Source organism: Camelina sativa, chromosome 1 (assembly GCF_030686135.1).
Source record: "Camelina sativa cultivar CO46 ecotype springtype chromosome 1, ASM3068613v1".
In the NCBI taxonomy this organism is placed as follows: domain Eukaryota; kingdom Viridiplantae; phylum Streptophyta; class Magnoliopsida; order Brassicales; family Brassicaceae; genus Camelina; species Camelina sativa.
The window spans coordinates 9,802,999-9,830,143 of NC_141880.1; the positions used below are offsets into that span (position 1 = coordinate 9,802,999).

The 27,145-nt window shown below is 37.9% G+C and overlaps 6 protein-coding genes across 6 annotated transcripts; 3 read left to right on the forward strand and 3 right to left on the reverse strand.

Annotated features, from left to right (window-relative positions):
- Positions 1-165: 165 nt before the first annotated feature.
- Positions 166-1,440, reverse strand: LOC147949709 (uncharacterized). The gene has a single exon (XM_087508786.1). The coding sequence runs from the start codon at positions 1,423-1,425 to the stop codon at positions 166-168; it is 1,260 nt and encodes a 419-aa protein (XP_087364912.1). The 5' UTR covers positions 1,426-1,440.
- A 1,674-nt stretch (positions 1,441-3,114) lies between these two features.
- Positions 3,115-5,589, forward strand: LOC104787018 (uncharacterized). The gene has a single exon (XM_010512513.3). It carries the CDS (start codon positions 3,378-3,380, stop codon positions 5,478-5,480), a length of 2,103 nt encoding a protein of 700 aa, XP_010510815.1. The 5' UTR covers positions 3,115-3,377; the 3' UTR covers positions 5,481-5,589.
- A 3,232-nt stretch (positions 5,590-8,821) lies between these two features.
- Positions 8,822-9,307, forward strand: LOC147949710 (uncharacterized). The gene is made up of 2 exons (XM_087510176.1): positions 8,822-8,969; positions 9,033-9,307. Exons 1-2 carry the CDS (start codon positions 8,822-8,824, stop codon positions 9,305-9,307), a joined length of 423 nt encoding a protein of 140 aa, XP_087366302.1.
- Positions 9,308-9,819: 512 nt separating this feature from the next.
- On the reverse strand, positions 9,820-14,017 carry LOC104787028 (linoleate 9S-lipoxygenase 5-like). Its single transcript, XM_087456201.1, has 9 exons — positions 13,771-14,017; positions 13,209-13,507; positions 12,373-12,616; positions 11,964-12,302; positions 11,794-11,879; positions 11,589-11,696; positions 11,177-11,481; positions 10,826-11,089; positions 9,820-10,731 (listed from the first exon to the last, which is right to left on the reverse strand). The coding sequence occupies exons 1-9, from the start codon at positions 13,913-13,915 to the stop codon at positions 9,963-9,965; spliced, it is 2,559 nt and encodes an 852-aa protein (XP_087312327.1). The 5' UTR covers positions 13,916-14,017; the 3' UTR covers positions 9,820-9,962.
- A 2,605-nt stretch (positions 14,018-16,622) lies between these two features.
- LOC104706342 (linoleate 9S-lipoxygenase 5-like) lies at positions 16,623-17,619 on the reverse strand. Its single transcript, XM_019227413.2, has 2 exons — positions 17,486-17,619; positions 16,623-17,391 (listed from the first exon to the last, which is right to left on the reverse strand). The coding sequence occupies exons 1-2, from the start codon at positions 17,557-17,559 to the stop codon at positions 16,623-16,625; spliced, it is 843 nt and encodes a 280-aa protein (XP_019082958.1). The 5' UTR covers positions 17,560-17,619.
- Positions 17,620-20,741: 3,122 nt separating this feature from the next.
- Positions 20,742-26,512, forward strand: LOC104787036 (putative cysteine-rich repeat secretory protein 16). The gene is made up of 2 exons (XM_019227450.2): positions 20,742-21,223; positions 25,921-26,512. The coding sequence occupies exons 1-2, from the start codon at positions 20,873-20,875 to the stop codon at positions 26,365-26,367; spliced, it is 798 nt and encodes a 265-aa protein (XP_019082995.1). The 5' UTR covers positions 20,742-20,872; the 3' UTR covers positions 26,368-26,512.
- The last annotated feature ends 633 nt before the right edge of the window (positions 26,513-27,145 follow it).

Here is a 27,145-nt window from a genome sequence, read left to right on the forward strand (position 1 = left end):
CATGAGTACTTCAAAAGTCTTAAATCAACACCATCAACGAATTTCAAAAAAAATGAGTCTATTAATCGAAAATAAAAACCATCAAACACCATCATTCATCACAAAGCAGCTGCCGTGAAATCAAAAATTCAAAAACAGGAATTTAAGTTGATGCACAAACCATTGTTATATCACGATATCACAGGTCGTTCTGTTATGCCCTTTTTTGCCACACCGCGCACACTTATGTCTCTTTGACCCTTGTGAGTTTTGTGATGATTTTATCTTGTCTTCAGCGGATTCATATCTTCTTTTACTTCGCCGTCCTGGATGTCTTCTTGTTTCAGGTGGTCGAACTTTTGCATCTTCAACATACTGTGGGACTCGCCATTCTTCTTCAGGAACACCTATTGGATTAACAGTTTCCTCATATTGCGATCTCCATGCAGTAGTGGTATACACATCATCAGCATAAGGATATAGATCCTTGCCTATATCAAAAGCTCCTTTTATAGCATGTCTACAAGGGAGTTTTTGGATGCTGAACTTTCCACATGAACAAGTCCTTCTTTCTAAGTCAACAATGTAGTCTACTCCATTACCTTTAACCTGGATCTGCGATCTGCTCATCAAAAAACCGTTCATGAATTTACCTTTCTCTATTCTTCTTGAAATCTTTTTCTCCACCTCAACAGTTAAAGGATCTTTATGCTTTGCACTTAACTCTCTACTCTCATAAAACCAGCGTGTCATCATTTCTCTGATGCTGTCTAACAAAGGAATTATTGGATACTCTCTGGGTGTCCTCAAAGCAGCATTAATTGATTCAGCTGCATTGTTGGTGTTAATATCATACCTATAACCCGGAAAATGACAGCGAGCCCATTTTGTCACATCGGCTTCCTCTAGATAACTTCCAATAGCAGGACTAATATTGTTAATTTGCCCAAACTCTTTCTCAAACTCAGCAACTCTATAAGCTTTTGATGCTTTTGCAACCTTACCAGTGACACCTCTTCCCTTATGATATGTTATCACATTGCTAAGCAAGTGGTGGATGCAAATACCATGTTTAGCCAATGGATAGATGTTTCCAATTGATTTAGCAATCGATGTATGTCTATCTGACACAAATGATAAACCTTCTTCATCAGCTATAACCATCTTAAGTTGCATAAAAAACCACTCCCATGAACAATCATTCTCAGAATCAGCAATTCCAAATGCGATTGGATACAAATTGGAGTTACCATCTACAGCTGTAGCAACTAGGAGAACCTCTTTGTATTTATTCTTCAAAAATGTACCATCAACTACTATCACTTTCCGCATTGACTTGTAAAACCCTCTTGTTGATTGACCAAAATAAATAAATAGATATTTAAATCTTCCATCAAAGTCAATTTCATAATTCGTGAACGTACGAGGATTCGCTTCTTGTAGCATGTGCAAGTATTTTGGAATCTTAGCATAACTTTTCTCAGGAATTCCTCTAACTTCGTTAACTGCATACTCCCGAGACTCCCAAGCTTGGTGATATGTTAGCTCGCAGCCGTACCTTGAACGAATAATATTAACTATATCATTCGGTTTAGGACCTTCCTTTACGCCCTCATAGCTTTGCTTAATGAGATGTCCAATTGTTCTTGCAGATGGAGTCCTACAAAATGAGTTTTTTTTTGAAGGTGCACATGTATGGTTACCCACAAACTTGTTGATTTTGAAATATGTAGACGCTTGTAAACACTCAGCCCGGAGACGCCAATTACAAGCACTATCAATGCAGCTTATACACCACCATCTCTTATCAGATTTTGTAATCCTATAGTCGCAGTTATATTTCATTGCATACATTTCCATAGTAGCCTGTAAGCTTCCTTACTGCTGAAATATTCACCATTTTTTACCATTGAATCTTCCTTTTCTAATACATCATTAGTCGGCTTAGGTGAATTCCTTGAAATAATACCTACTGATTTTCCCACATCAACTTCCACATTACAACCATCGCTACTATCAACTGACAACTTATTCAGATCGAACTGGACTTTACTCCTATCGCCATCAACTACTCTTTTGAATGTAACACACAACCGAATCATGTTTATCTTTTTCAGATATGCAAGAAAGTTATTCATACCTCTATTATTTGTCAATACAACAGGAGGACAATCAACTTTAACCTCTATGGGTAGATAACTGAATTCCACATCAAACATATTTTGCTCTATTTCATAGTCTTCTGAAACCATCACCTTCAACTCTTCAAGAGATGTAGTGGGTTGCAAAGTCAGTAATCTAGCATGTTTTTCTTCATCATCAATAAATCTCCACTCCTTCTTGGCATCCAGTGTCCATACACCACAAGTAACATAGATTTGCATCATAAAGAGGTAAGTGAAAGCTTTTGTGGAAGGTGGAAGAGATAGTGACCGATCACGTTAAGGTATAATGTCGATTTTTCTTAATTTGTTTAGCTTCTAAATAATTTAGAATATGTATTCTAAAATTTATTAGAACAAATCTAAACAATAATTACGAAATCTTAACCATAAATTAAGAATATTTAAAAAATATTTAAAAAATATTCACTTTCCTTATTTAATTTATTTTCTTTCTATTTTAAGGATATTCTAAGGTTTACAGATTACAAATTCTAAAATTTCTATGATATATCTTCTACTTCTTTTAGTATATAGGGTAAAACGTAGAAAACGAATTCTGAATTGAAGTAGAATGAAGAAAAACGTAGAATTCATATTCTAAATTTTGTAGAACATACAAAATTCAGAATCTGAAATTTTTAGAACAAATTTTCCGTCTAAACTTCGTAGAACATGTACAAACTGTAGAATGAACAATCTAAATGTTTCAGAAAGAGAAAAAATCGTAGAAAGTCTATTCTAAACAATTTAGACCAGAAATCAGCAAATTACAAACTGTTTTTTGACATCCAAAACATTTTAAAATTTTTTTTTTTTACACAGTTGTATACTAACATGGGTTTTCTGTTTGTTTATTGGTTCAAACTCCTAAAAACTTCACTATTTCTATTAGTAGGGGCATTTTCGTCACAATTGACAATCTTAAAAAAAAAATGTAGATGGCCAAATTTTTAGAAAAATATCCTTTATTTATAATTTTCCCTTTAATTAATAAAGAAAAAAAAAGAAACTTCCCAAAATGGTAAACAAATTAAGATCAATTATAAAAACAATTAACAAAATGGAAACAAACCATATCATATAGCTTGATAATTTTGCTTTTAATTAATAAAGAAAAAAAGAAACTTCCCAAAATGGTAAACAAATCAATATCATCATCCACATCACTACTTGCACCTATAAAATGTCCCCGCCACCACTAGCAAAGTCCCAAAAACAACAGAGGAGTCCACCATGAAATTAAGCAACACCAATCTCGTCTTCTTCTTCTTTCTCATCTCTCTTTTCTCTTTATCGTCGTCAGCTTCATCGAGCAATGGCTCGACCATCTTGTTCACGACGATAGGGAGACCCACTTTTGAATTCGACATCTTCACCCTCCCAACAAACAAACGTCCACCTTCTCCCGCCGATGAGCACCGTCTCACCGATGGCACGTCCATTAATTTCAACGGCCATTTCGCTTCTCCTTCTCCGGCGCTTATCTCACTTCTTCCCAACAACTCTCGTATTCAACTACAAGACTCGTCTCTTGTACATCTCATCTACGTCACCGAGAGAGACGGAACACCTAGCTTAAACTACGACGTCGTTTCTAACTCCGGGTCAAGAGTTCGTGCTCAGTTATTTTCCGGCGATAAGAGTGGCATGGCTGTGAACTGGATGCAAGATAAGCCTGTTTTGACTAACGAGTATCTCGTCTACGTGTCAACACATGAGGATCCGGGTAAGCCGATGGCGAGCTGGGCCGCTGTTTACTCTACCGAGTTACGATCTAAGTCGACTCGGCGTTTGACACCACCTGGAATCGCTGATTTTTCTCCGGCGGTGTCTCCGTCTGGAAAATGGACCGCCGTGGCTTCGTTCGGAGAGAAAGGATCGGCTTGGAGCTTGGTTGCGAAACCGATTAGTACAGACATCTACGTTTTCCTAACTCGTGACGGGACTCAGCGAGTCAAGGTCGTTGAGCAAGGCGGCTGGCCGAGTTGGGTCGATGATTCTACTCTTTATTTCCACCGGGAAAGCGACGACGGTTGGATCAGCGTGTACCGAGCGGTTTTACCCAAAACCGGTCCGGTTGACATCAAATCTGTTACGGTTCAACGAGTCACACCACCGGGTATTCATGCGTTCACACCCGCCGCGTCACCGAACAACACCAACTTCATCGCTGTTGCCACAAGGAGGCCAGGATCAGACATCCGCCACGTGGAGCTCTTCGATTTGAAGAAGAACGCGTTCGTCGATTTGACTCGTCTCGTATCGCCGATGAGTCATCATTTTAACCCGTTTCTTTCCCCTGACTCGTCCCGGGTTGGGTACCATACTTGCAGAGGCGACGCAACTGGCCGTAACACTCCCCGGAATCTCCTCCAGAACATCAAAACAACTTCCGACGACCTCTCTCTCTTCAGATTCGACGGCGCGTTTCCGACAATCTCGCCGGAAGGTGATCGGTTCGCGTTTCTCTCCTTCACAGGCGTGTTCGTGGTGAAACAAGACGGTTCAGGTCTACGTCAAGTGCTTCCGCAGATGGGATTTGGAACAGTTTGGGATCCAGTTCGACGTGGGATACTGTACACAAGCTCAGGTCCGGCTTTAGCACCAGGGAAATCTCAAATCGATGTTCTCGCCATTAACGTCGACGCAACGAACCCGTTAACCGCCGTTAAGAAGCTCACGACTAAGGGAGAGAACAACGCGTTTCCATGGCCGTCACCTGACGGGAAAAGGATCGTGTTCCGTTCTGCTCGGTCCGGTACTAAAAACCTTTATATTATGGACGCGGAGAAAGGTGAAGCTGGTGGTTTGTTCCGGTTAACTAATGGGAACTGGAACGACACGATTGCTACTTGGTCACCAGATAACAATTGGATTGTGTTTGCATCGAACCGGGAATTTCCCGGTACGTTGTTGATGAATTTGTATGTGGTTCACCCGGATGGAACCGGTTTAAGGAAGCTGGCGCAGAACTTGACCGGTGGGGTGTCAATGCATCCTATGTTTAGTCCCGACAGTAAGAGAATCGTGTTTACTTCTATTTATGCTGGACTCTCCGCGGAGCCAATTGGAACTCCTCATTTCAACGTCCCGAGTAGTGAGATCTTCACTGTGAATTTGGACGGCTCTGGTTTGACGAGGCTCACGCATAACTCGCTGGAAGATGGACCACCCATGTGGTTCCCCAAGATCAAAGCTACTGGTGATGTTGCTTGGCCTAAGAGGTTTGGGCCTAGTTGCGCTATGGAAGATTTCAAGACGCAAAATACGACCCAGAAAATGACGACAATGAATAAGCGCGCGACAAAGTCTTTGTGCGCTGTTCCTTCGCAATAATTTTGTAGCGTACAACTTGCTCTTCGAATTAAGTTTTTTTGCTAAGAAGATATTTTTTATTAAGTATTTTTGGCAGCCTAAAGAAATAAATATTCCTTAAGATTTTAAATATTTTTTCAAAAAATAATATCCACATTGGTCTTTGAAATAAGAATAAACAGTTGAAATCTAATGATAGTATTTTGCTTTGTTAAAGTGTGCCCACCATGGTCCATGCTAGATAATTCGTAGAATACAAACAAAAGAAAGTGAAATATCTATATATAAATATATACATTTTTAAGTACATTTTGAATTTTACCTTTTTAGTAACAGTAATTTAAAAAGGTATTTACAAAACTAATCCCTAAAATATTGCATAAAAAACAATAAGTAATATATGGTAAAACAAAACTAATTACTCTAATAATATATCTTAAAAATCGAGAAATTATTTAGATTCCTAAATTATCTCTACTAATTAATATAGATGAAATCGTGATAATATATCTAATGGAAACTAAATAACTATACATATGAGATTATTACACCCTACCTCGATGACATATGGACTGTTCTGATTTGGTGAAGATGGTGTTTTCTCCTCATGAATGGCCGGCTTTCACACCCTACCTCGACGACATCAAGATAGATCAAGCGGAGTTCTCTTCCTTCTCTCTATCTCTGGTTCCACGTAATGCGAATGTCAAAGCGGATTCTCTGGCACGCCAAGCGCGACTGTCAGCACAACATGTTTTGTCAGCACAACATGTTTTGTTTGATTCTATTGTTGTAAAAAAAAAAAGAGATTATTGGAATATTCTTTACCTAAATCATAAATCCTTTTACTTTGAAACGTAAATGTCATATTTTTAAAGATTTTTTTGCTTGATCACCAATTTATTCTCAATTTCATATTATACCTAATTCAATCAGCCTTAAAGCAGTATAAATAACCTCTCGCTAGCTAAATGAATGCACCAAACATACTTACAACCAGCAAAAAAACTATATTAAAATCGATGGAAATTGCTTTATATTTTCTTGATTTCTTCTCTTGCTTTTGATGTTTATTTTCCGTTGTAAATTAGTCACTCTGCTTTAAGACATGAATCCTACTCATCACTAACGATTCAATGTGTATGTTTTCATCGTATTATATATTGTTTTGCTTATCATATCAATAAAATTAAGTTTTCAGTTTCCACTCATGACTAACCACCGTCTCTTTTCTCATGTCTATGTTTTTCATTAACTAATATGCACTATATGCCAATTGTTTCGTTGATAACTCCCTTCATCTCTCCCAGTTTTACGGAAACGTTGCATAAGTTTTATTTTAAACATACATGTGATTGTATGAATCCCTTTAAAATTAATTATTTCACTAAAACTCTGCTAACCTAGATTCAAATCTAGCCAAGACTCTCTAGAAAACTAACCAATGAATTGGCCACACGAAAAGACGAAGAGGATGACGGATGACTAACAAATAATAGAGCAACAACGATTAAGATAATAAGTCACATACTCACAAGTCACAACCATATAAGAGACAAGATGATTCATGAGCACAGCTTTCCGCCGAAGACTCACTTAGAGGACATAGTAGACACATAGAATTCAATCTCACCCACTTATAAACAACTTTTGATAGACTTTGTTAATTTATCTTTTATTATCATTTTTTATATTATTAACTAATTTTTTTACAGCTATTGATTAACTTGATTTACTGTTTAAAACATGTTATCTCTAAGTGGAAAGACATTTGAGCTCTATAATACATACATGTCGATACTAATCAAGTTATATGAGATTCTTATACATTTTTTTTCTTTAAAAAGACAACAAAATAACTAAGATCACCAAGGAAAAAAAAACACTTATCTTTTTTTTTACAGTAACATTATCTTTTCAAAAATAATATTTTCTATATTTTACTTGGTTTATCATTAAAAAAAAATATATATTTTAACATCATTTCAAAATTTTTTGAGTATGATTATTGATATAATTAAAATTAATAAAAAATAGAATATTATGTATATGTAAACTAATATATGTTAAAAATATTATAAAACGGAGTTATTTTGCATAACGGATTATAAGAAAAGACGGTTTAGATTAGCATTAGTATAAATTTTAAAAATATCATTAGTCCTACACTACACGGGTTAAATCGTCATCTGATTATTTTTATTAGTATAATCAATTTTAGAATATTAGACATATCTAATTAAGTTGATTAATTACGATTATGTAAACAAATATTAAACAATAGGTGAAATTCTAGAGTTTAATAATCAAAATAAATTTTTACAATCTTAGACACTAAACAAAACAAACAATATTAACAAACAAACAAATATAAGTCGACCAAAAAAAACAAATGTAACTTACAATTTAAATATTTTAATTATAAAAAATTATCCCGCGGTACACCACAGGTTAAAATCTAGTTTATAGAACATTTTTTAAATACTACTCCTAAGTTCTTTTGTGAAAATTAACTACAAAAACATGAGGACTTCGGGTTACGCTCTTAGCTAGCTAAGAAAAGTTTGCACGATTAGATCGATTAACGAAACGGATTAATATTGATCAAATGAATAAAATGCTTGACAAGTGGTTGTATTTTCTCTTGTTTACAATTGTGTGTCCTCCCTCTCATCTCTATCAGTATATTTTTGACTTCCCGTCCATGACTCTGGGGTTGTTGGTTTTGTTGCCGCAAGTATTTGCGGCTGCTCTAAACGCATGTATCGTTGTTCGTTTTGTAGCCGCAAGTACTTACGTCAAAACGCAACGGAAAAATGCATATCCTTATTATTTTTGAGAAATCACAAATAAACCTAATCCTAAATTTTAATCTTCATCGCTCCTTTTTCTCAGTCTCTCTTCACGGTGACGGCGAAGCTCCTTCTCTGTCTCTCTACACGGCGAAGCTCAGCAAAGCTCAACGTGAGCTCCTTCTTTACGACAAAACTATAATCTGCTCTAACTCTCTCCAGTCTCCATATCTCTCTCCCAATCTGTGAGTTTCTTTGTCTCTCCCTAATTCCTCTCCATATATATTGGTTTTTTGCTTCACTACACGACTTAATTTGGGATTTGAATTGTTGGGTTAGCATGATAAGGGTTAAGATTCATTGGGTTAGCATGATTTAGTTCACTTTCACCGTTCAGTCACCAATTATCTCCTGAGACCACTAAAATCAATCGATACCCAGTGGGTTAAGATTCGTTGTTATGAAATTCTCCGAATGAACCAAAGAACTTTTGAGGCTTTATGTAAGATGCTAAATACGCGACATGGATTACAAGAGTCCCAAAATGTCTACATTGAGGAATCTATTGCCATGTTTCTTGAGGTCGTTGGTCAGGATAAAACTATCCGAGATATAGCTGCAAGTTATCAACGGTCATTGGATACAGTGAAAAGGAAGGTTGATGATGTTTTGAGTGCTCTCATCAAGTTTGCAGCAGATACACTAAAGCCACAAGAAGGTGAATTTACAAGAGTAAACCCTGCTTTGAGGAATGATGATTGATATTGGCCATTTTTTAAAGTTTGTGTTGGAACACTCGATGGAATTCATATCCCGGTTCGCCCTCCAAATCGATCTGCTGAAGCATATAAAGGTAGAAAGCAAGAACCAACAATAAAGGTTCTTGCTATATATAACCTCGATATGAAGTTCATATACGCATATGTCAGTGTACTTGGTAGAGCACATGATACAAAGGTCCTGACTCATTGTGCGAGATATGAACCTTTTTTCCAACATCTGCCTAGTGGAAAGTACTATCTTGTTGACTTTGGGTATCCCACAAGAACAGGGTAAAGAAGAAGATCACGAATGAATATGGTCAAGGCCGTTTACCTTGATAAAAATTTTTATTTATATTTTTATGACGCTTGTTTATTATTTTAATTAACGACTTCGTCTATCATTTTTGTTTATGACACAAAACAAGCGGTAGTGGCTGCGGTATATGTTATATAACTTGGTGAAAACGTGATTGATCATAGATAAATGTTGAATTTACACAGCTTTTTAGCTTCTTCTTTATTTAGGACTTCGGAGTGATATGTGTTTTAATTCTGTGGTAATCTGAACATTGATAGAAAATAAATAATTCTGTGTTATATTCCAATCATCTAATATGTACTCTTTAATTGGTTTCGTTGTAGTGGAACATATTTTAATCCTCCACTATAAACTTGACATACATTTCCAAAACTTTTTTATATAATACTAGCACACAAAATAGGTGGAGATCAATCAAGATCCATATAGTTAGAGAAAAATAGACTAAATAGTTATATAAATACTTATAGTTAGAGAAGTAAATAAAACCAAGGGGGAAAATATATTAAATTTGAACGACCCAAAAGAATGGATAGTAACGTAGAAGAGTTCATAATAGCAAGCAAAACCCAAAAAAATGATAATAAGTTATAAAAAGAGACATATCACGAAATCAAGAAGAGCAACTCTAGATTGAGACACTGTTGGGGATCCCTTTTCCAGTAAGCCCACCTTCTTTTGTGTAATCCGTAGTATTCGGGTATAAGAGAGTGTACGGTATGTTAACCGGTCCGGTCCTGTTCTTGAATCTCTTGTTATTGTTTCTCTTTATAATGTTGTTCTTTATCAGCTCCAGTTCTTTCCCAAACCGTTTAAACGCCTCCAAAGCCTCATCATCAGCCGTCCAATTCAGTGATTCTCTCTGCCCTAAGTAGACCTCGTCCGTTGAATGCAGAGACAAGGTCTCTATGATTGAGATCCCAAGAAGAGTTTGTAGCTGCGGCGTTATCGTCTTCAAGAACGCTACATCAGTGTCTTCTGCCAACTCAGTGTATTCAACAGTTCCTGGCTCTGGCATATACCGACGACTGACCGTAGGCCGGTTAGGGAGAAATCCGGCATAAGGATACTGTCCAAAGTTGACAGCTGCGTGAAGAGCAGAAGCGATCCAAATGATAATCGTGCAGGATTCGATGAGGTCGTCGCGGGTTTGCATCGATGGCCACCATGATTCGTGTTGTTTGTCCCCGTGGCCTTTGGTTCGGAGCTCGGTCCACCATGACTGGATCTCTGTATCGGTTTGGACGGTTTTGTCGTTCTTGTAATAGAATGAGCAGTACTCTGTGACCCACTTTTTGATCGCTGACCAAATCTCTAAACCGTCAACAGCATAAGGATAATCCTCGATCAAAAGCTTAACACCACTATCACTATTTGGATCTTCCACGGCAACTCCTCTGCGGAAACAAAGCATTTTAAGGTTACGTGTCCCAAAAGACTCTAGGTTTACTTATGACTCAAGAATTGTGTAGAAAAGACTTGATGTTTTACCTTTTGACAAGATCTTTGGGGAGAGCTTGATCGGTGAAAACCCAATTCTTGTAAATTGAAGAAGACAGCTCCATGGCATATCGACCAGGAAAGACCGTTATCTCCAGAATCCCGTCTGAGTTTATGAGGACATGTCGCGCCAAAGCATTGATGTTCATCGTGTCACGGAAATGAGGATGTAGAAGCTTATAGATCGGATGGACCACACTGAGTTGCCTATTCGACGCTATTATAAACGGTTCAATCACCGCATGCGTCTGCAACCTGCAGAAACCATAAACAAACCAGTTACTTCAAACCAAAAAACCAAATCTTTCTAGCTAGTCCACAATGTTGTCACCATTTATTTACCAATGGCTTATAAGCTGGTGATAACCAGAATCATTAACCGCCGCATAAGCCTTTGCAAGCTGCCAAATCGATCCCTCTACTCCTGTCTCTGCTGGTGTGAAAACTTTGCTCACGGATCCATGTGCTTCACCTTGTGCGTGTGGAAGACTCAGCTCTATTGCAAGAGGCTTCAAAGTTCCGTCTTCTTGAAGCAACAAAAGGGTTCGAGTCGCGTAGGTTTTAGTGTTTGTTGTGTTTATCCGCACCAAGTAAGGCATTAATGCGTCATGGTGATCCAATATGTATAGCTTATTCTGTTCCAAAGCCTATTTTTTATACAAACACAAAACCAAATAGAACCAATTGCAGTTAACTACAATGACTATAGAGCTGTTACTTGTCAAACAAGTACATGTATATTATATATACTTACGTCTTGGACATTGAGGCCGTTCATGTTTGCTTCTATGTGCTCTTCGCGTATTGAGCTATCTTGATTTCCATACTTCGCAAAGTCCAGATTGCTCTTTGGTGGAAACTCCTGCATTTTTGTATATATTATTTAGTAATCAAGCGAGATCAATCGATGAATTTCAATTATTTCAAATTAAGAAGAAGTTAAATGATAACATATAAACCTGGAGACGACTAATCACCACTGGATTGAGACCAGCCAACATTTCCCTTGCAAACTCTTCATCAGTTCTCCAGGCAGACCTACTCTCTGTAACAAATATAGGATCATTGTATGTCAAAATCTATAAAAAAGTTTAGGTCTAAATCGATTATCTAACTGTTTATACGTTACCTTTAAGGATGTCAGGCAATGGAAACTTCAAGAATCGTTCTCCATCATTACGAATGAGCTCTCTAAATATCTCCCATGGAATAATGTCACGAAGCTTAAAAATTGTGTGACCATTGGCAAGCTTAATACCACCGTCATAGAGATGAAAAACATCTTCATAGGAGTCAAACTCGTTGATGGTCTTGTTGCAAACAGAGGCGATCTCAGGGACAAGCACTTGAGTCACCGCTTTAAGTGCGTAAACGAGGACATCAGAGAACTTCACATGGCTAAACCGCTCATCCCGTGGCACGTATATGTTAAGGTTGAGGAGAGCGAGCCTGCTCTCCGACTTAGGGTCTAATCAAACAATGCGTATATGTCAAGTAAACATATATATATATTAATTAAAAAGTTTGAGTTGACTAACCTGCTATATTTGGTTTACGGCCAGTTTTTCCACGACGGGGATAAGGAAGATCAGATGAACCACCGAGAACCGGACGGACTGAGTTAGGACCTTTCTCCGGAGCACCTAAGTCGTTGTAATAAGCGTAGTCGTAAACTCTGTCCCATTCTTTGAGTTCTCCTTCTTTCTGGTTACCTCTTAGATTCATTAGCTCTTCTTCTCTCAGTTCTTTTAGTAGCTCCGGCATATTACTTGGAAGATATGCCTTTTTTAAATGCAATTCAAAAAAACAAAAAAAAGTTTAGTAATTTGGTTGAATACTAAAGATAAAATCAAATTTAATATACTACCAAATCAAGGTTGTGTGGTAAGAATTAAAAAACGAGAAAAAAATGTAAATATCAATAACATAATAATATAGTTGTCGTTATCACGTTACAGAAAATTATTAGGAATAAAGGAAGAAGGTGATTTGTAAATCCGGTTTCATTCTTTTGTACAATAATATGTTTTGTTGTTATACACACAAGTACACTGAATATTCCAAAACTCTAGCTAAAATAAATTTTTAACTATAAAGATATATAATGTCATATGGATTCAGATGTTTCCTATTACTTCACAGTACCCCCTTAAATAGTTAATTTGATCCCCTCTACTTATCAGATTAGATTCTCAAATATTAGTTAGAAAGGATGAGATGCGGTTCAAGAATATTATCAGTATTAGTTATAGAATATAATTATATAGAGTTCCAAGTCGAATGTAAAAAACCAAAAAGTTAGTACTTCTAGGTCAGTTTGTGTATTGTAATATTATGACTTGCCCACTTGTCCCAATTCGTTTTAGCGTGTTACCTTGTTAGAGAAGAAAACGCGGTCGGAACGGTATCGGTGACTCGGGTAGATCCAAGAATTGCATAGGAAATGTATCGGACCGCCTTCGCCTTCAGGGAAGCCGCGAAGGGTGAGAGACTTAAGGTAGAATTGGCTATGGTGGTGGTTCTTGATCACAAACGCAGCCGGTGGTCCCATTGACTCATCCCAATCAAACGTGACTCCAAACGTGGTTTCCTCAGCGGTTACTGACGTTTTTATTTTTGTTACCCAATTCTCCAGATGTGCTGCTTTCCCAAGTCTACCTCTCTTCTCATTGGCTGATACATAATAACCAAAATATTATTTTATTTTTAAGTAAAACACACAGAAACTTTGGTTTATAAGAACAATGAAACTACTATAATGACTACTAGTCTTAGTTTATTCTCAAATTCGAGTAATCCTCTGTTTTAAGAATCGAGCCAACTATTTTAATAAAAGATGGAAACTTTAGTGTCATCGAAAAAAATGAGAGGATAACTTTAAGAGGTGGAACTGAATGCAAAATGTAAACGGGTCGGGTAAAAGAAAGAATGAATACCCGGGTCGGGTTGGAGAGAGCTGATAAGGTGAAGAGAGACGCGACGACCAACAAGTTCATGGATTCGATCAAGAAGAGAAGCCATGACGTCTTTGAAATCAAGAAGGTTCTTCTTCATCACAACCACTTCTCCTTGTATCTCCATCGTCTTAGAGTGAGGTTGAAGAAAAGGTGAAGAGAGAGAGAGAGAGAGTAGAGAGATTCTAAGCTTAGGGTTATGGAATGAAGATAATAGAGAAAGATGTATGAGATTATCAGAATGTTCTTCTTTTTGGCATATTTATATTGAATCTAAGACTGAATACGATAGGGTTTTAGTTTTACATTCTTGTTCTACAATAAATTATTTATTCAATTTCGGTAAAAGCGTTTCTCGGAATTACACCAAGTACTGTGTATTGACATAAATATTCATGTTATTCATGAATATATATTAGTCTATATAGATTCATTCAATAGTTTTAGTCAAATGCATTTCAATTTGAATTAGCCTTTTACGATTTTTTAATGAGACTATCTAGGTTCATTTACTAGTTTTAGTCAATTATAATAAATGATCAAAACCGAGTAATAGAACTAAGATGATAAATTTATTTGGGAGTAATGTAATTTTTGGTTTCAATATATTAATATTTGGTCTGTTTGCATGTTTTCCCCCCTTAATTCAAATTTAATGAAAACAATATACAAAAATATACTGCAATAATCTTACGAATAAATCAGTCGTATATATCGTACGTACACACTAAATAGCTAATGGTCTGAGAATCGATTATGTCTATCATCTACGTAAAAATGTTACAACTTAGAACATACATCTGGAATAACATGATCCGTACGGTGCAGGTGCTCCAAATTAATTATATTTAGCAATTTCCTGTCTCAAGTACAGTCATTCCTATCTTTGCATATTGCATGCCTTTTTCCTAAGTCAAGGTCATAAAAGTACTTATTATCTTCTTCACATAGACTCCATAAAACGATGTGGTTCTAGTCTTCTATACCTACTTCATAAAACGATGTGGTTATATTTGACCCAAAAAAAAAAAAAAACTATGTGGTTATATATATGTAAAACATATATCAAACTTTGGGAGTGATTGGTAACCACTTTACAAAGTGGTACAAAGATGTACCAACATACAGTTTTAAAGTTTACCAATCACAAAACCTTTACAAAAACTTTATTTTCAGCTTTTTTGTACAGTTTTCGTTTACAGTTTTTTCTTACAGTTTTGCACTATTCATTAAAAGCTTACGGCTTTTCTATACAGTTTTGGCTACGTTACGAATCAGACCCTTTATCTTATTATCAACAACATACATATTGATGTGGGTTTGTGTCAGTCGTGTCTTCGCACTGAAGATGTCGTCACATGTATTTATCTCAACTTTCTAGATTATAAATTGAACTGAGAGTATATAACATCATTGATGATTGGACCTGTTATGAATACTCTTTTTCTAGACTGTTAGCCCTTAGCAGTTTTGTAATTACCGTGATATTAACCAATAAATAAGCTTATGAAAACTAGTTATTTCAATCTTATAATGTACTAGTAGTACATTTTATGGGTTAGGGCATTGACGTTGATTCTGACGAAGGATCATTAACTTTGTGGAGATCAAATTCTGCTCCCAAGAATCATTAACTTCATGTAGAATCTCAACTTGCATAACAAAAAAAAATTTAAAACCTGAAAAATGCGGACGTGCGACGCTTGTTAGGAATTCGAAGTCAGTTGTTAGAATTAAGACAGCGTAGTCGTTACGTTGAAACAGTTGATAGAACATTTTTAAGTATGTTCTTTTTGTGAATATTAACTACAAACATATGCATACTATTAGATTTTTACGATGTTCGCTCTGAAGTTTAAATGTACTACTTCGCATTAATCAATATAACTGAATATATGCTTCCATTTTTACGACATTGAAATGTAAATTTCGTTCAGTGTACATTTTGCGTGGAAGCTCTCGTATGCATTTTTTTTTTGAACCTATTAATTGGAAAGACATGGTTCAATTTGCTTTTGCAGGTACATATTACTGTATAAATCGAATAGAAAATGTTTAACCCCGTATAACATACATACTCACCTACTCGATCGTATTGGCACCCTTTGCGTTTAACATATAGCCTTTGAACTTATGGAGTAAATTAATTTACTAATGAACTTGCTTAAAAATACTATAGATAGTCAAAGATTTTGCAGATTACCTTAATTAATGATCGACAGTCCAACATTTATGTAGCTTTTGAACATACGAAGTCAATTAGTTAACTAAAGATAAAATTAACCCATTTAATTCTTATAATATAACCTCTATTGGATTAGGGGACACCCGAAGTTGTCAATGTTTTTGTGCCTATTATAAGAGAACTCTTTTAGATTATGTAATTTTATACTTATATATGAATCATCTAATATGTATAAGAGAGCCTCTATTGGATTATGTAATTTTATACTTATATACGAATATATATTTTTTTTTTAACAACCAACTACTTTCATTAAACCCGGATGGGTTTATTACAAAGCAGAAGTGCCCTTTTAGCCAGAATATCCGGGGTACGATTTCTGTCTCTTGGAATCATTTTATACTTGAATACGAATCATATAATATGTACTTTTTTAATTGGTTTCTTTGTAATGGAACATATTGTAATCGACAAAAATTTTTATAAACGTTTCTACATCATTTTATAAACGTTTCTACTTATATGTACGAATCATATAATATATTCACTTTGAGCGACAATGTAAATCATATGAAAATATCAAGCAAAACCCAAAAGAAAAGAAAATATTAAGTTAAAGTAAATACTCACATAACCAAGAAAAGAAATTCTAGATTGAGACACTGTTAGGGATTCCCTTCCCAGTAAACTCACCTTCTCTTCTGTAATTCGTAGTATTTGGGTATAACAGAGTGTATGGTATGTTAACTGGTCCGGTCCTGTTCTTGAATCTCTTGTCATTGTTTCTTTTTATAATATTGTTCTCTATCAGCTCCAGTTCTTTACCAAACCGTTTAAACGCCTCCAAAGCCTCATCATCAGCTGTCCAGTTCGGTGACTCTCTTTGCCCTAAGTAGATCTCATCCGTTGAATGCATAGACAAGGTCTCTATGATGGAGATCCCAAGAAGAGTCTGTAACTGCGGCGTGATCGTCTTCAAGAACGCTACGTCAGTGTCTTCAGCCAGCTCAGTGTACTCAACGGTGCCTGGCTCAGGCATAAATCGGCGGTTGATCGTAGGTCGGTTAAGGAGAAACCCGGCGTAAGGATACTGTCCAAAATTGACTGCTGCGTGAAGAGCAGAGGCGATCCAAATGATGATCGTGCAGGATTCGATGAGGTCGTCGCGGGTTTGCATCGATGGCCACCATGATTCGTGTTGTTTGTCCCCGTGGCCTTTTGTTCGGAGCTCGGTCCACCATGACTGGATCTCTATATCGGTTTGAACGGTTTTGTCATTCTTGTAATAGAATGAGCAGTACTCAGTGACCCAAGTTTTGATCGCTGACCAAATCTCTAAACCGTCGACCGCATAAGGGTAATCCTCGATCAAAAGCTTAACACCATTGTCGATGTTTGGATCTTCCACGGCAAGTCCTCTGCAGAAACAGGGCATGTTAAGGTTACGTGTCCCACAAGAATCTAGGTTTACTTATGACTCAAGAATCGTGTAGGAGACTAGATGCTTCTTACCTTTTGAGGAGATCTTTAGGGAGAGCTTGATCGGTGAAAACCCAATTCTTGTAAATTGAAGAAGATAGTTCCATGGCTTATCGACCCGGGAAGACCGTTCTCTCCAGAATTCCGTCTGAACTTATGAGGACATGTCGCAAATAAAGTCCAGAATTCCGTCTGAACTTATGAGGATATAAAGTCGAGTCTGTCTAGTTTTAGATCTCTACTAGCTTGTTTTTATTTTTTTTCCTTCCATTAATCATCCTCAAACATGGATGTTTTCACCATGTATGATATAATTTATATCAAAAATATATTTTTAGAAGACTTAAAACATTACCAAACAAGACTTAAAAGAGAACCAAAACAAGAGCTAATCTTTTGATATTTTTGAAGGATTTGATAGTAGCTACCTGTTCCGAATATATCAAGACTACTTTGTATGCCCTAACTGTGTATCCATGAAGCTCTGATGCATTACGTATGACTACAATAAGTGCATGCCACATATAGATTACAACATTCCATGCGTTTTTGTTGCCACCTATAATAGCATGAAACCAACTAGAATAAAGATATCTTTCAGCATAACAGCAAGGAGATCACAACACATGAGTATAGTTTTATTACGACATTTTTTTCAAAAAAGTATATGTAAGGCAACTGAAACAAAAAAAAAAACAAAAAACTTTGATGTTTAACAAAATAATTACATCGCAGATGTGAAGATAGTCAACCATATCCAGAATCACGTGCTAAACTATGACTAACCTGGGCAAGTATATCTGTCATCAAATCACTAGCATCATCGCCACCTTGGCCTATAACACACGTCTGAATAACTGTATCTGTATGTGAAGAAAAGAGTCTGTGATCCCTGCAACATCATACTCAGGCTGATATGCCCTATTAGTAATATCCTCAAAGTTTTTATCATTCCCTCCGTGCATTTCTGCAGAGACAAAACAAAGAAAAGGGTTTTTCAAAAACTGACTGTCTGAAAACAAAAAACAAAAAAAACAATCTGACTATCAGCCATATTTTAGCATAGTGATCTATTTATAAGTGATTACCACAGATATCTAACTTTATTACAAGAGAAATATAATAGACAAAAGCTTCATACATGTAACATAGCAAGCTCATGTACGCAAGTTCAATGAAGCATATTCAATTACATAAAGCCGATGCTCCTGTATGCATAAGTTAATTGGTTTGTGTAGTACCTTTCTGAAGTACTCTAAGGGCATTCCCATTGGACATTACTGTATATGAGTATTTGAAAACATTAATTAAATAATTTTTATAGTAAATAAATGATTTGTTTAAGTTTTAACTAATAAAAAAAGACATGACCCAATTACCATAGTATCCTAAAAAAAGACGTGGTTGACACCCATTACCATAGTATCCTAAATTATTTGGGCAGAAATACAAATATCTAAACTGTTTCAAACCTTTTATTATTTTTAATTTTTTAATATACTGATACTCAATTAAAGATGTGGGATGAAAATGCTCTAAGGCTTCTTCATTAATTAAGGCTTCTTCATTAATCAACCATAATTCATAATCTAAGCAGCACTGAAACTTGTACGGGGACTAGAAACTGGTACAAGTACGGGGACGGGAAATGGCAAAGCAAAAATTTATAGAAACGGGGACGGCACAAGTACTTCAATAAACATAAACCTATAAGTTAATATATATAAATCCTACCCAAAGTTTCCTTTTTTTACTTTATTTATCAAGTGTTTTTGTTAGTTAAAATAACACTTTTAACATTAGAAACCTCCATTTAGGACTTAACAACAAAGTTTTTTATTTAATGAGTTAATATATTAACACTGTTTTTGTTCGTCAAAATAACACTTTGAACTCCTGTTATAAGAACCCCATGGTGCTTTTCTTTAAGCTAGGAAGCAGCAGTGTTAACATAATTTTCTACAAGATCTGGAACTTTCCTTACTATTGTAGTAGAGCAAAGCGCTGCCTGCATATAATAATACAACATATATGCATGGTAAAAGCGAGGAAGGAACAAAAACAACAGCTACTAAACTCCGTCTCCAGCAGAAACTGTATATGAACTAGAAAACACTTCACCTTCTTTCGGATTTTAGGGTCACGAAACTGGATTAAAAAACAATTGTTTTATCTTTTTCCGCTAAACAATGGAAAATAATCCATACAAAGGACAAGGTATTAAGATTAATACTAAAGAGTTAGTAAGGATACTGTTTTAATGAATTGGTGACATGCATCAACGCTTCTTGTCTCTCATCGAGAAGAACATTAGGCCAAGATATCCAATCCTAGATTTTGTTCACATAATCAAATTCGACCACAGATTGGAACCCTCGATCCAATTAACAAAGGGCTTTTCTCAAATAAGAAAACTACCAATGAATATGACGAAAAGAAGATGTTTCTTTGCTTAACTACAGTGCCTTCGGCTGCAATTTCCAATCAGAATGTCGATTGGTTTGTTCTCGTCGATGTTGATTATTCAAAATCTAGAAATTGATTTTAAGAAATCGATTTGCGAAGCAGAGTGTGTTCCTTGTATGTATCGAGAGAAATGGAAGCAAATGAAGAAAAAGGGCCAAAAAAAAAAAATGAAACAAATTCAGTATTGACAAGTTAGGTGTTTCTGAGTATCTAATAATTAGTTTGGGCAGAGACACAGGTCTGAAATAATTGGAATCAAAACTTTAAATTTTTATTCATTTATTATTAAAAGCTTAATAATCTCTTTCTTAACGTCCCTTCCGCTTCACGCATCAACGTACACATGTAGATGAATGCTGACAGATGAATCTTGATGCATGGTTTAGTTCCCTCCAAATCAATCAGTTTGTATCCGGAACTCTCTTGACATAGTGACAATATTTGTCGATGGGTTTGGTCGTTGTTGTGTAGTATGCAATCACGTTTAAGCAGTATGGCTTTTCTTCTCTTGTTATTAAGCTTTCCAAGTTAAACTATTAATCTATTTATATGTATAAATTTTAATTGTAGATGAACATGAAAGTTAAATTTTTTATAAATATGACCTAATTGCGGAGACTTGTTTATAATTACAGAGAATCTTGTAATTAGAAAATTAGAAAGTAATGAGTAATGCCTTCATTTCAGGTCGTCAACGTACAAATCCTGTGATTGAAAAGAGTTTGAACTCAGTCACACTTTTGAACTTTTACTTTTTCTTCGGCTCTCTTGTCGCATATACCAAACATCTCTCTCATCTCCGTTACAAACTCTAAACATCTCTTCTAAAAACTGAATTTTATCAAATAGATTTTCGTATAAGGTAACCAAAAAGTGTAAACTACATATATTTTCTGAAACTTATCTCCATTCAATATTCAAATCCCTCCGAGTCTCACACAAAAATCCAAAACAATGTACTCTTCATCCGGGGTATCAACATGCTTCTTTTTGATTCCTATTTTGGTCGTGGTGGCCACACAACTGCTTCTTATGCGCACTGTTTTGTCCTTGAACATGACCAATGCCTATTTGAACCACAAATGCTTAACCAAACAAGGGAAGTACAACCCGGGAAGTTGGTATGAGAGACAACTTGAAAAAATCATGGAGTCCATCGCGAGCGGTGATGGTTTTATCCACGGTTACGACATGATGGCCCTTAGTAAGGATTCTGATTCTGATTACGTCGGCGTCACCAACCAGTGCCGTGGCGACTCCTTCGGGTCTAAGTGCCGCTCCTGCTTTGCCACCGCCATTGCAGGGGTAACGCCATTTCATTATTGATTTTATATTAACGCCAAAACCAATATCAACGTTCAATGGACTAATTTACATATAAGATATAGTTTTTCTTGTCTATTATACATTTATCACTAAGATGTAACCAAAACTTTGTAATTATATAAAACTTCGTGAAAGGAGAGTTATGCATTCATGATGTATATATAATGTTTACACGAGATAAGGTCAAATCTACATAGGATATACATAAATATAAGATACGCATATATTCTCTCTAACACCCCCAATCAGAGCCGGAGGTGACCGAACGCTCAGGCTGGAACGAAATTCTTGAAATAGTGTAGTAGGAAGGCCTTTGGTGAAGATATCTGCGTACTGGAGGGTAGAAGGAACATGAAAGACCTTAATGTATCCAAGGGCAACACGTTCGCGAACAAAATGAATATCGATCTCGACATGTTTGGTGCATTGATGCTGGACCGGGTTGGTCGCAAGATAGACGGCACTGACGTTGTCACAAAAGACAAGGGAAGTCTTTGGTATCGGAACCCGCATTTCCACAAACAGATTACGTAGCCACGCAAGCTCGGCAATGACATTGGCGACACCTCTGTACTCAGCCTCAGCACTGGACTGGGAGACAGTGTGTTGTCGTTTCGCAAACCAGGAGATGAGGTTGGGACCGATAAACACACAATATCCGGACGTGGAACGACGTGTCGAAGGACATCCCGCCCAATCTGCATCAGAATAAGCAACCATAGCCGTAGGAGAGGACCGATAGAGCTGGAGACCATGAGAAATGGTAGCCTTGACGTAGCGAAGAATGCGCTTCAAGGCATTGAAGTGAACCTCACATGGATCATGCATAAAAAGACACACCTGCTGAACAGCGTACGAGATATCCGGCCGAGTAAATGTAAGATATTGCAATGCCCCAGCAAGACTCCGGTAGAGAGTGGGATCCTTAACAGGAGGACTGTCGGAGGGAAGCTCAGCAAGCTTTGGCTTGGTATCCACCGGAGTAAGACAGGGGTTGCACTCGGTCATGTTTGCGCGATGGAGAATGTCCGCCGCATAGTTCTGCTGATGAAGAAATGTGCCTTTGGCATTGCGGACAATAGAGATGCCAAGAAAATGGTGAAGCGGCCCAAGATCGGTCATGGCAAAGGCAGAGTGCAACGCCACAATGATATCATTAAGAAGACTCATCGAGGATGCCGTGAGACCAATATCGTCGACATAAAGAAGGAGATAAGCCACATCCTTGCCGCGATGACATATGAACAACGATGAGTCCGAGAGACTCTGAAAGAAGCCAAACCGTGTTGCAAACGCGGAGAACCGAGTGTACCAAGCCCATGGTGCTTGTTTAAGGCCATAGAGGGAACGTCGTAAGAGACATACATGATCAGGTTTGGTGTGGTCCTTGAATCCCGGAGGTTGATGCATGTACACCGTTTCCTTGAGATCACCATGGAGGAATGCATTCTTCACATCAAGCTGACGGAGCGGTCAATCATACGCCGTAGCCATGTGTAAGACAGCGCGGATTGTTGCTGGTTTGACCACCGGACTAAAAGTCTCATCACAGTCAACGCCAGGGAGTTGAGACTTGCCATTCGCAACCAGGCGAGCCTTGTAGCGAGACAATCTGCCGTTTGAGTCAAACTTGTGCCTGTATAACCACATGGAGCGAATGATATTAGTATTCTTGGGCCGTGGCACAAGGCACCACGTCCCCGTTTTAGTAAGAGCACTATATTCCTCTCCCATTGCCGGATTCCAATTAGGATCCCGAGCCGCCTGTATATGATTCAAAGGTAGAGGGGATACGGTAGAGGTGTGGAGACAAAGTTTATGAACCGGTTTCGTAATGCCAGATTTGCCGCGTGTCTGCATGGGATGAGAAGGAGCGGGAGCAGGAGGTGGTTCAACGGGCGGAGTGACCACCGAGGGAGACGACAGAGAGAGAGAGGAAGTGGAGGAATCCGAGGAATTGGTGTCATGTGGACAAAGATTTCCTCTGGTGGTCGCGGTGCCGGAGAGTGAGCGAATGGGAAAACATTCTCGTCAAACACCACATGGCGGGATAGGATAATACGCTTGGAGTGTATATCAAGGCAACGAAACCCGCAATGATCAGAGGGATAGCCGAGGAAGACACATGCAGTAGACCGTGGAGCTAGTTTGTGGACGGAGGTGGCGAGAAGGTTAGGGTAGCAAAGAGACCCGAACACGCGGAGGTGGTCGTAGCGAGGTGTTTGATTGAAAATGCGAGTAAATGGGATCTCATTATTGATGGCAGCGGATTGTAATAGGTTGAGGATGTGTGTCGCGGTGTGTAGTGCTTCCACCCAGTAACCGAGTGGCATGTGAGCATGAATAAGGAGACTGCGAATGAGATTATTGATCGTACGTAGCATCCGTTCAGCCTTGCCATTCTGTTGAGATGTGTGAGGACACGAGAACCGGAAACCAGTACCGGTAGCAGCAAGATGGTCACGAAAGTGGCGGTTGTTGAACTCACCACCGTTGTCACATTGCAAGAAGGAGATGCCGCGGTGAAACTGTGTGCGGACGATAGCCGAGAAATGAAGAAACCGACTGAACGCATCACTCTTTCGTTTGAGAGGGTAGACCCACACATAATGACTAAAATCATCAAGAAAAATAAGATTGTATTTAACACCACTAATACTCGAAACAGGGGATGTCCACAAATCGGAATGAATCAACTCAAAAGGGGTGGAGACAATCGAATTTGAATTAAAAAACGGTAAACGGACGTGTTTTCCTAGTTGACACGCATGACACAAATTCGTCAGGTTTGTCTTTGAAAAAGAAATAAAACCCGAAGAAGCAAGAGATTGCAGAGCAGAGATGCCCGTGTGGCCGAGACGGCGATGCCACAAGTCCCCTGTAGGCGCTTGAATGGAGAAGGCGTAAGCAGGTGAAACTGGTGGCGTGATGGTGTACAACGGGCCATCACTGTTGCAGCGCAGGAGCTTGGTCCGGGTCCATAGATCCTTAACATAAAACCCAAATGGATCAAATTCCACAGAACACATGTTGTCAGTAACAAAACGGCGAACCGAGATAAGGTTCTTGATTATGGACGGGCTTACGAGAACATTTTTCAAATGAAGGGGACGAGAGGAGGATGGTAGGGTTGTCGAACCAGTATGGGTAACAGGGGCAGAGGATCCATTTCCAACAATAAGAGAAGGTACAATGCTTTTATTAAAAAGGGAACATAGCATACCTGGCTTTGTGGCAACATGATCAGTAGCACTGGTGTCCATAATCCATGACTGACCCGTCGAATCCTGCGGCAAAGCAGTGAGTTGTGGCGTGGAAGCTGGTTGAAGGAAGTGAGCTTCATTATGTGAGCAAGGGGAAGGAGAGTAGTGAACCGGAGATCCTCCCGGTGCAGCATACAGTGTGGAGTAGACATGGTGTAATGGTGGAGGTGCATACGATGGTTGTCTGCCATATGGTGGTTGGTACGCCCAAGGAGGCAGGTTGTACCCCCATGGAGGTGGATAACCAAACTGATTGGAGTTCCAGTTGTTACGACCACGACCACGGTTGGTTTGACCACGTCCTCTGTTCTGGTTGTTGGTGTTGTAGCCGCGTCCCGAGTTGTTGTTGTTGGTGTTGTTATGGTGATAGTTCTGCGAGTTGGAATGTTGTTGGTGATCCGAGTTGGTGAACAGGACTGTTGGTGAGGTTGGTGGTGTGTTGTGGAGCAGGGCGAACTTGCTTGTCAGGTCGCTTTTCTTCCATCAGTAGCATTGAGCGGGCCTTGGTGAATGACGGAAAGGGAGTCTGGTGTTGAATGACATTGATAATGCTGTCAAACTTGTCGGACAAGCCATTCAGCATATGCATCACCAACGCGCGATCGGTGACGGGTGAGTCATGGTTGGCCAGCAGATCGGATAGGGATTTCAATTTGTGACTGTAGTCGGTGATACTCATATCACCGATCTCAAGAGTACGGAGTTCGTTGTCATACTGAAGTGACCGTGCCTCCTTGTTGTCACGAAATAACTCTTCAAGCGTGAGCCATATGTCACGCGCTTTGGACTTGGCCTTGAGGATGGTGTCGAGGAGTTGTTTCGACACGGTGCCATAGATCCACATTTTTACAAGCCCATCACGTTCTTTCCACTGCTTTTCATCATCAGCAGTTGGCACGGAAGAGCCATCGAGATGTCCCAAAACACCAAAGCTGCTGCAGTGGGTCTCGAACAGCTCGCGCCAGACGTCGTAGTTCAGCTTGTTCATGTCAAGCTGGATGGGGATGTAGCCTCGAATCTGTGTGATTCCAAAGGGCTTATCGGTGTTGGGAATAACGGCGGTTAGAGAGGAGCCAGTCATCTTCACCAATCACGAGTGTTTCAATAAACAACGGAAGAAAAGAGAAAAAAAAAACAAAAAACAGAGGAGCTAATGACGAAGATATGAAAGAGAGCGGAGTAGGATCGACGAAAGCTTTTCGAGATTAGCTTAGCTCTGATACCATGTAATTATGTAAAACTCCGTGAAAGGAGAGTTATGCATTCATGATGTATATATAATGTTTACACGAGATAAGGTCAAATCTACATAGGATATACATAAATATAAGATACGCATATATTCTCTCTAACGAACTTGGCATGTATGTGTGTGTGCACCATTTATACATGTAATAATGTAGTATATGACAGCTTCGTAGGAGATGTCCGCGTAATAAGGGGGCAATGATATGGTACGACCAATGTACTCTCGAGATTTCTTCGTTCGATACTCCAGGGAAGATCGAGAAAGATAACGACTTCTGTATGTCCAACGCGAAGAAAATGAAAGTAGATTCGTTTGGTGAGAAGTGGCTGTCTTTCCTCGCAAAGCTGGTAGGTAAAGCCAACAACGATAAGTATCTGTATGGGGCTGGGGATATAAGGTTCGGGACGAAGAAGTTGTACGGGATGGTGCAGTGTAGGAGTGACTTATATAATAATACTTGTGCCAAATGTGTTGGATATTTAGCTGTGAAATTTCAAGATTGCTGGCATGGTAAACAAGGAGCTAGAGTTTTGGGTAGTAGCTGTAACTTTAGGTTTGAGCTTTACCCTTTTGTAAGTAGTATCAAGTCCGGTCCTAATCTTCAAATCTAAGGAAATATAATTTTTTTTTTTTTTTTTTTCTGTATACTTTAAATTTTATTTGATATGGTCATTCTTTTTAGTTGTTTAGAAAAAACAATATTATGTAGTTGAAATATTTTTATAATGCTCTAGAGATATATTCTAATAATGTATTTTTGAACGTGTAAAATTAATTTTCTGTAAATTTCTAAAATCTAATGAAATTTATAGATAGTAATCAAGGAAACCATAAGTAAAAAAGAAATATATTGCATTATTATGTTTGAAAAAATATATTTAATCCTTGTAAGTTAGTTGAAATATGATTGAACTAATTAGCTAACTAGTGTCAGTGTTCAAGAAAGCGCTAAGGGGTATATGGGCGGTGACCTAGCGCCTAGCGCCTAGAACGCTTAGTCGGGACCTATACAGTTTTTAGGCGGTTTAGGCGTTTACAACATAAAACATTATATATATATAATTATGTCAAAAGATATGTTTAACAAAATATGTTTAACATAAGACATATTAAGTTGTAAGAATTGTTTGGAGTGGAGTATCAGGGAGCTTTCTAAGTGCTGTGATGGTAAACAAGGAGGGAGAGTTTTAAGTACGAATTGTAATCTTAGGTATGAGCTATACCCTTTTCTTAGGACTTAAAAGACTCTTTGATGATGATGCAGAATCTTGACGACTTTCCAAATATGATTTGGTTTTGCTATATTTCTAGTTTTCTTTTCTGAGCTATTTTCCATTTTTTTTTTCTTTACTGCTTGGTTTTGCTATATTTCTAGTTTTTCGTGACTAA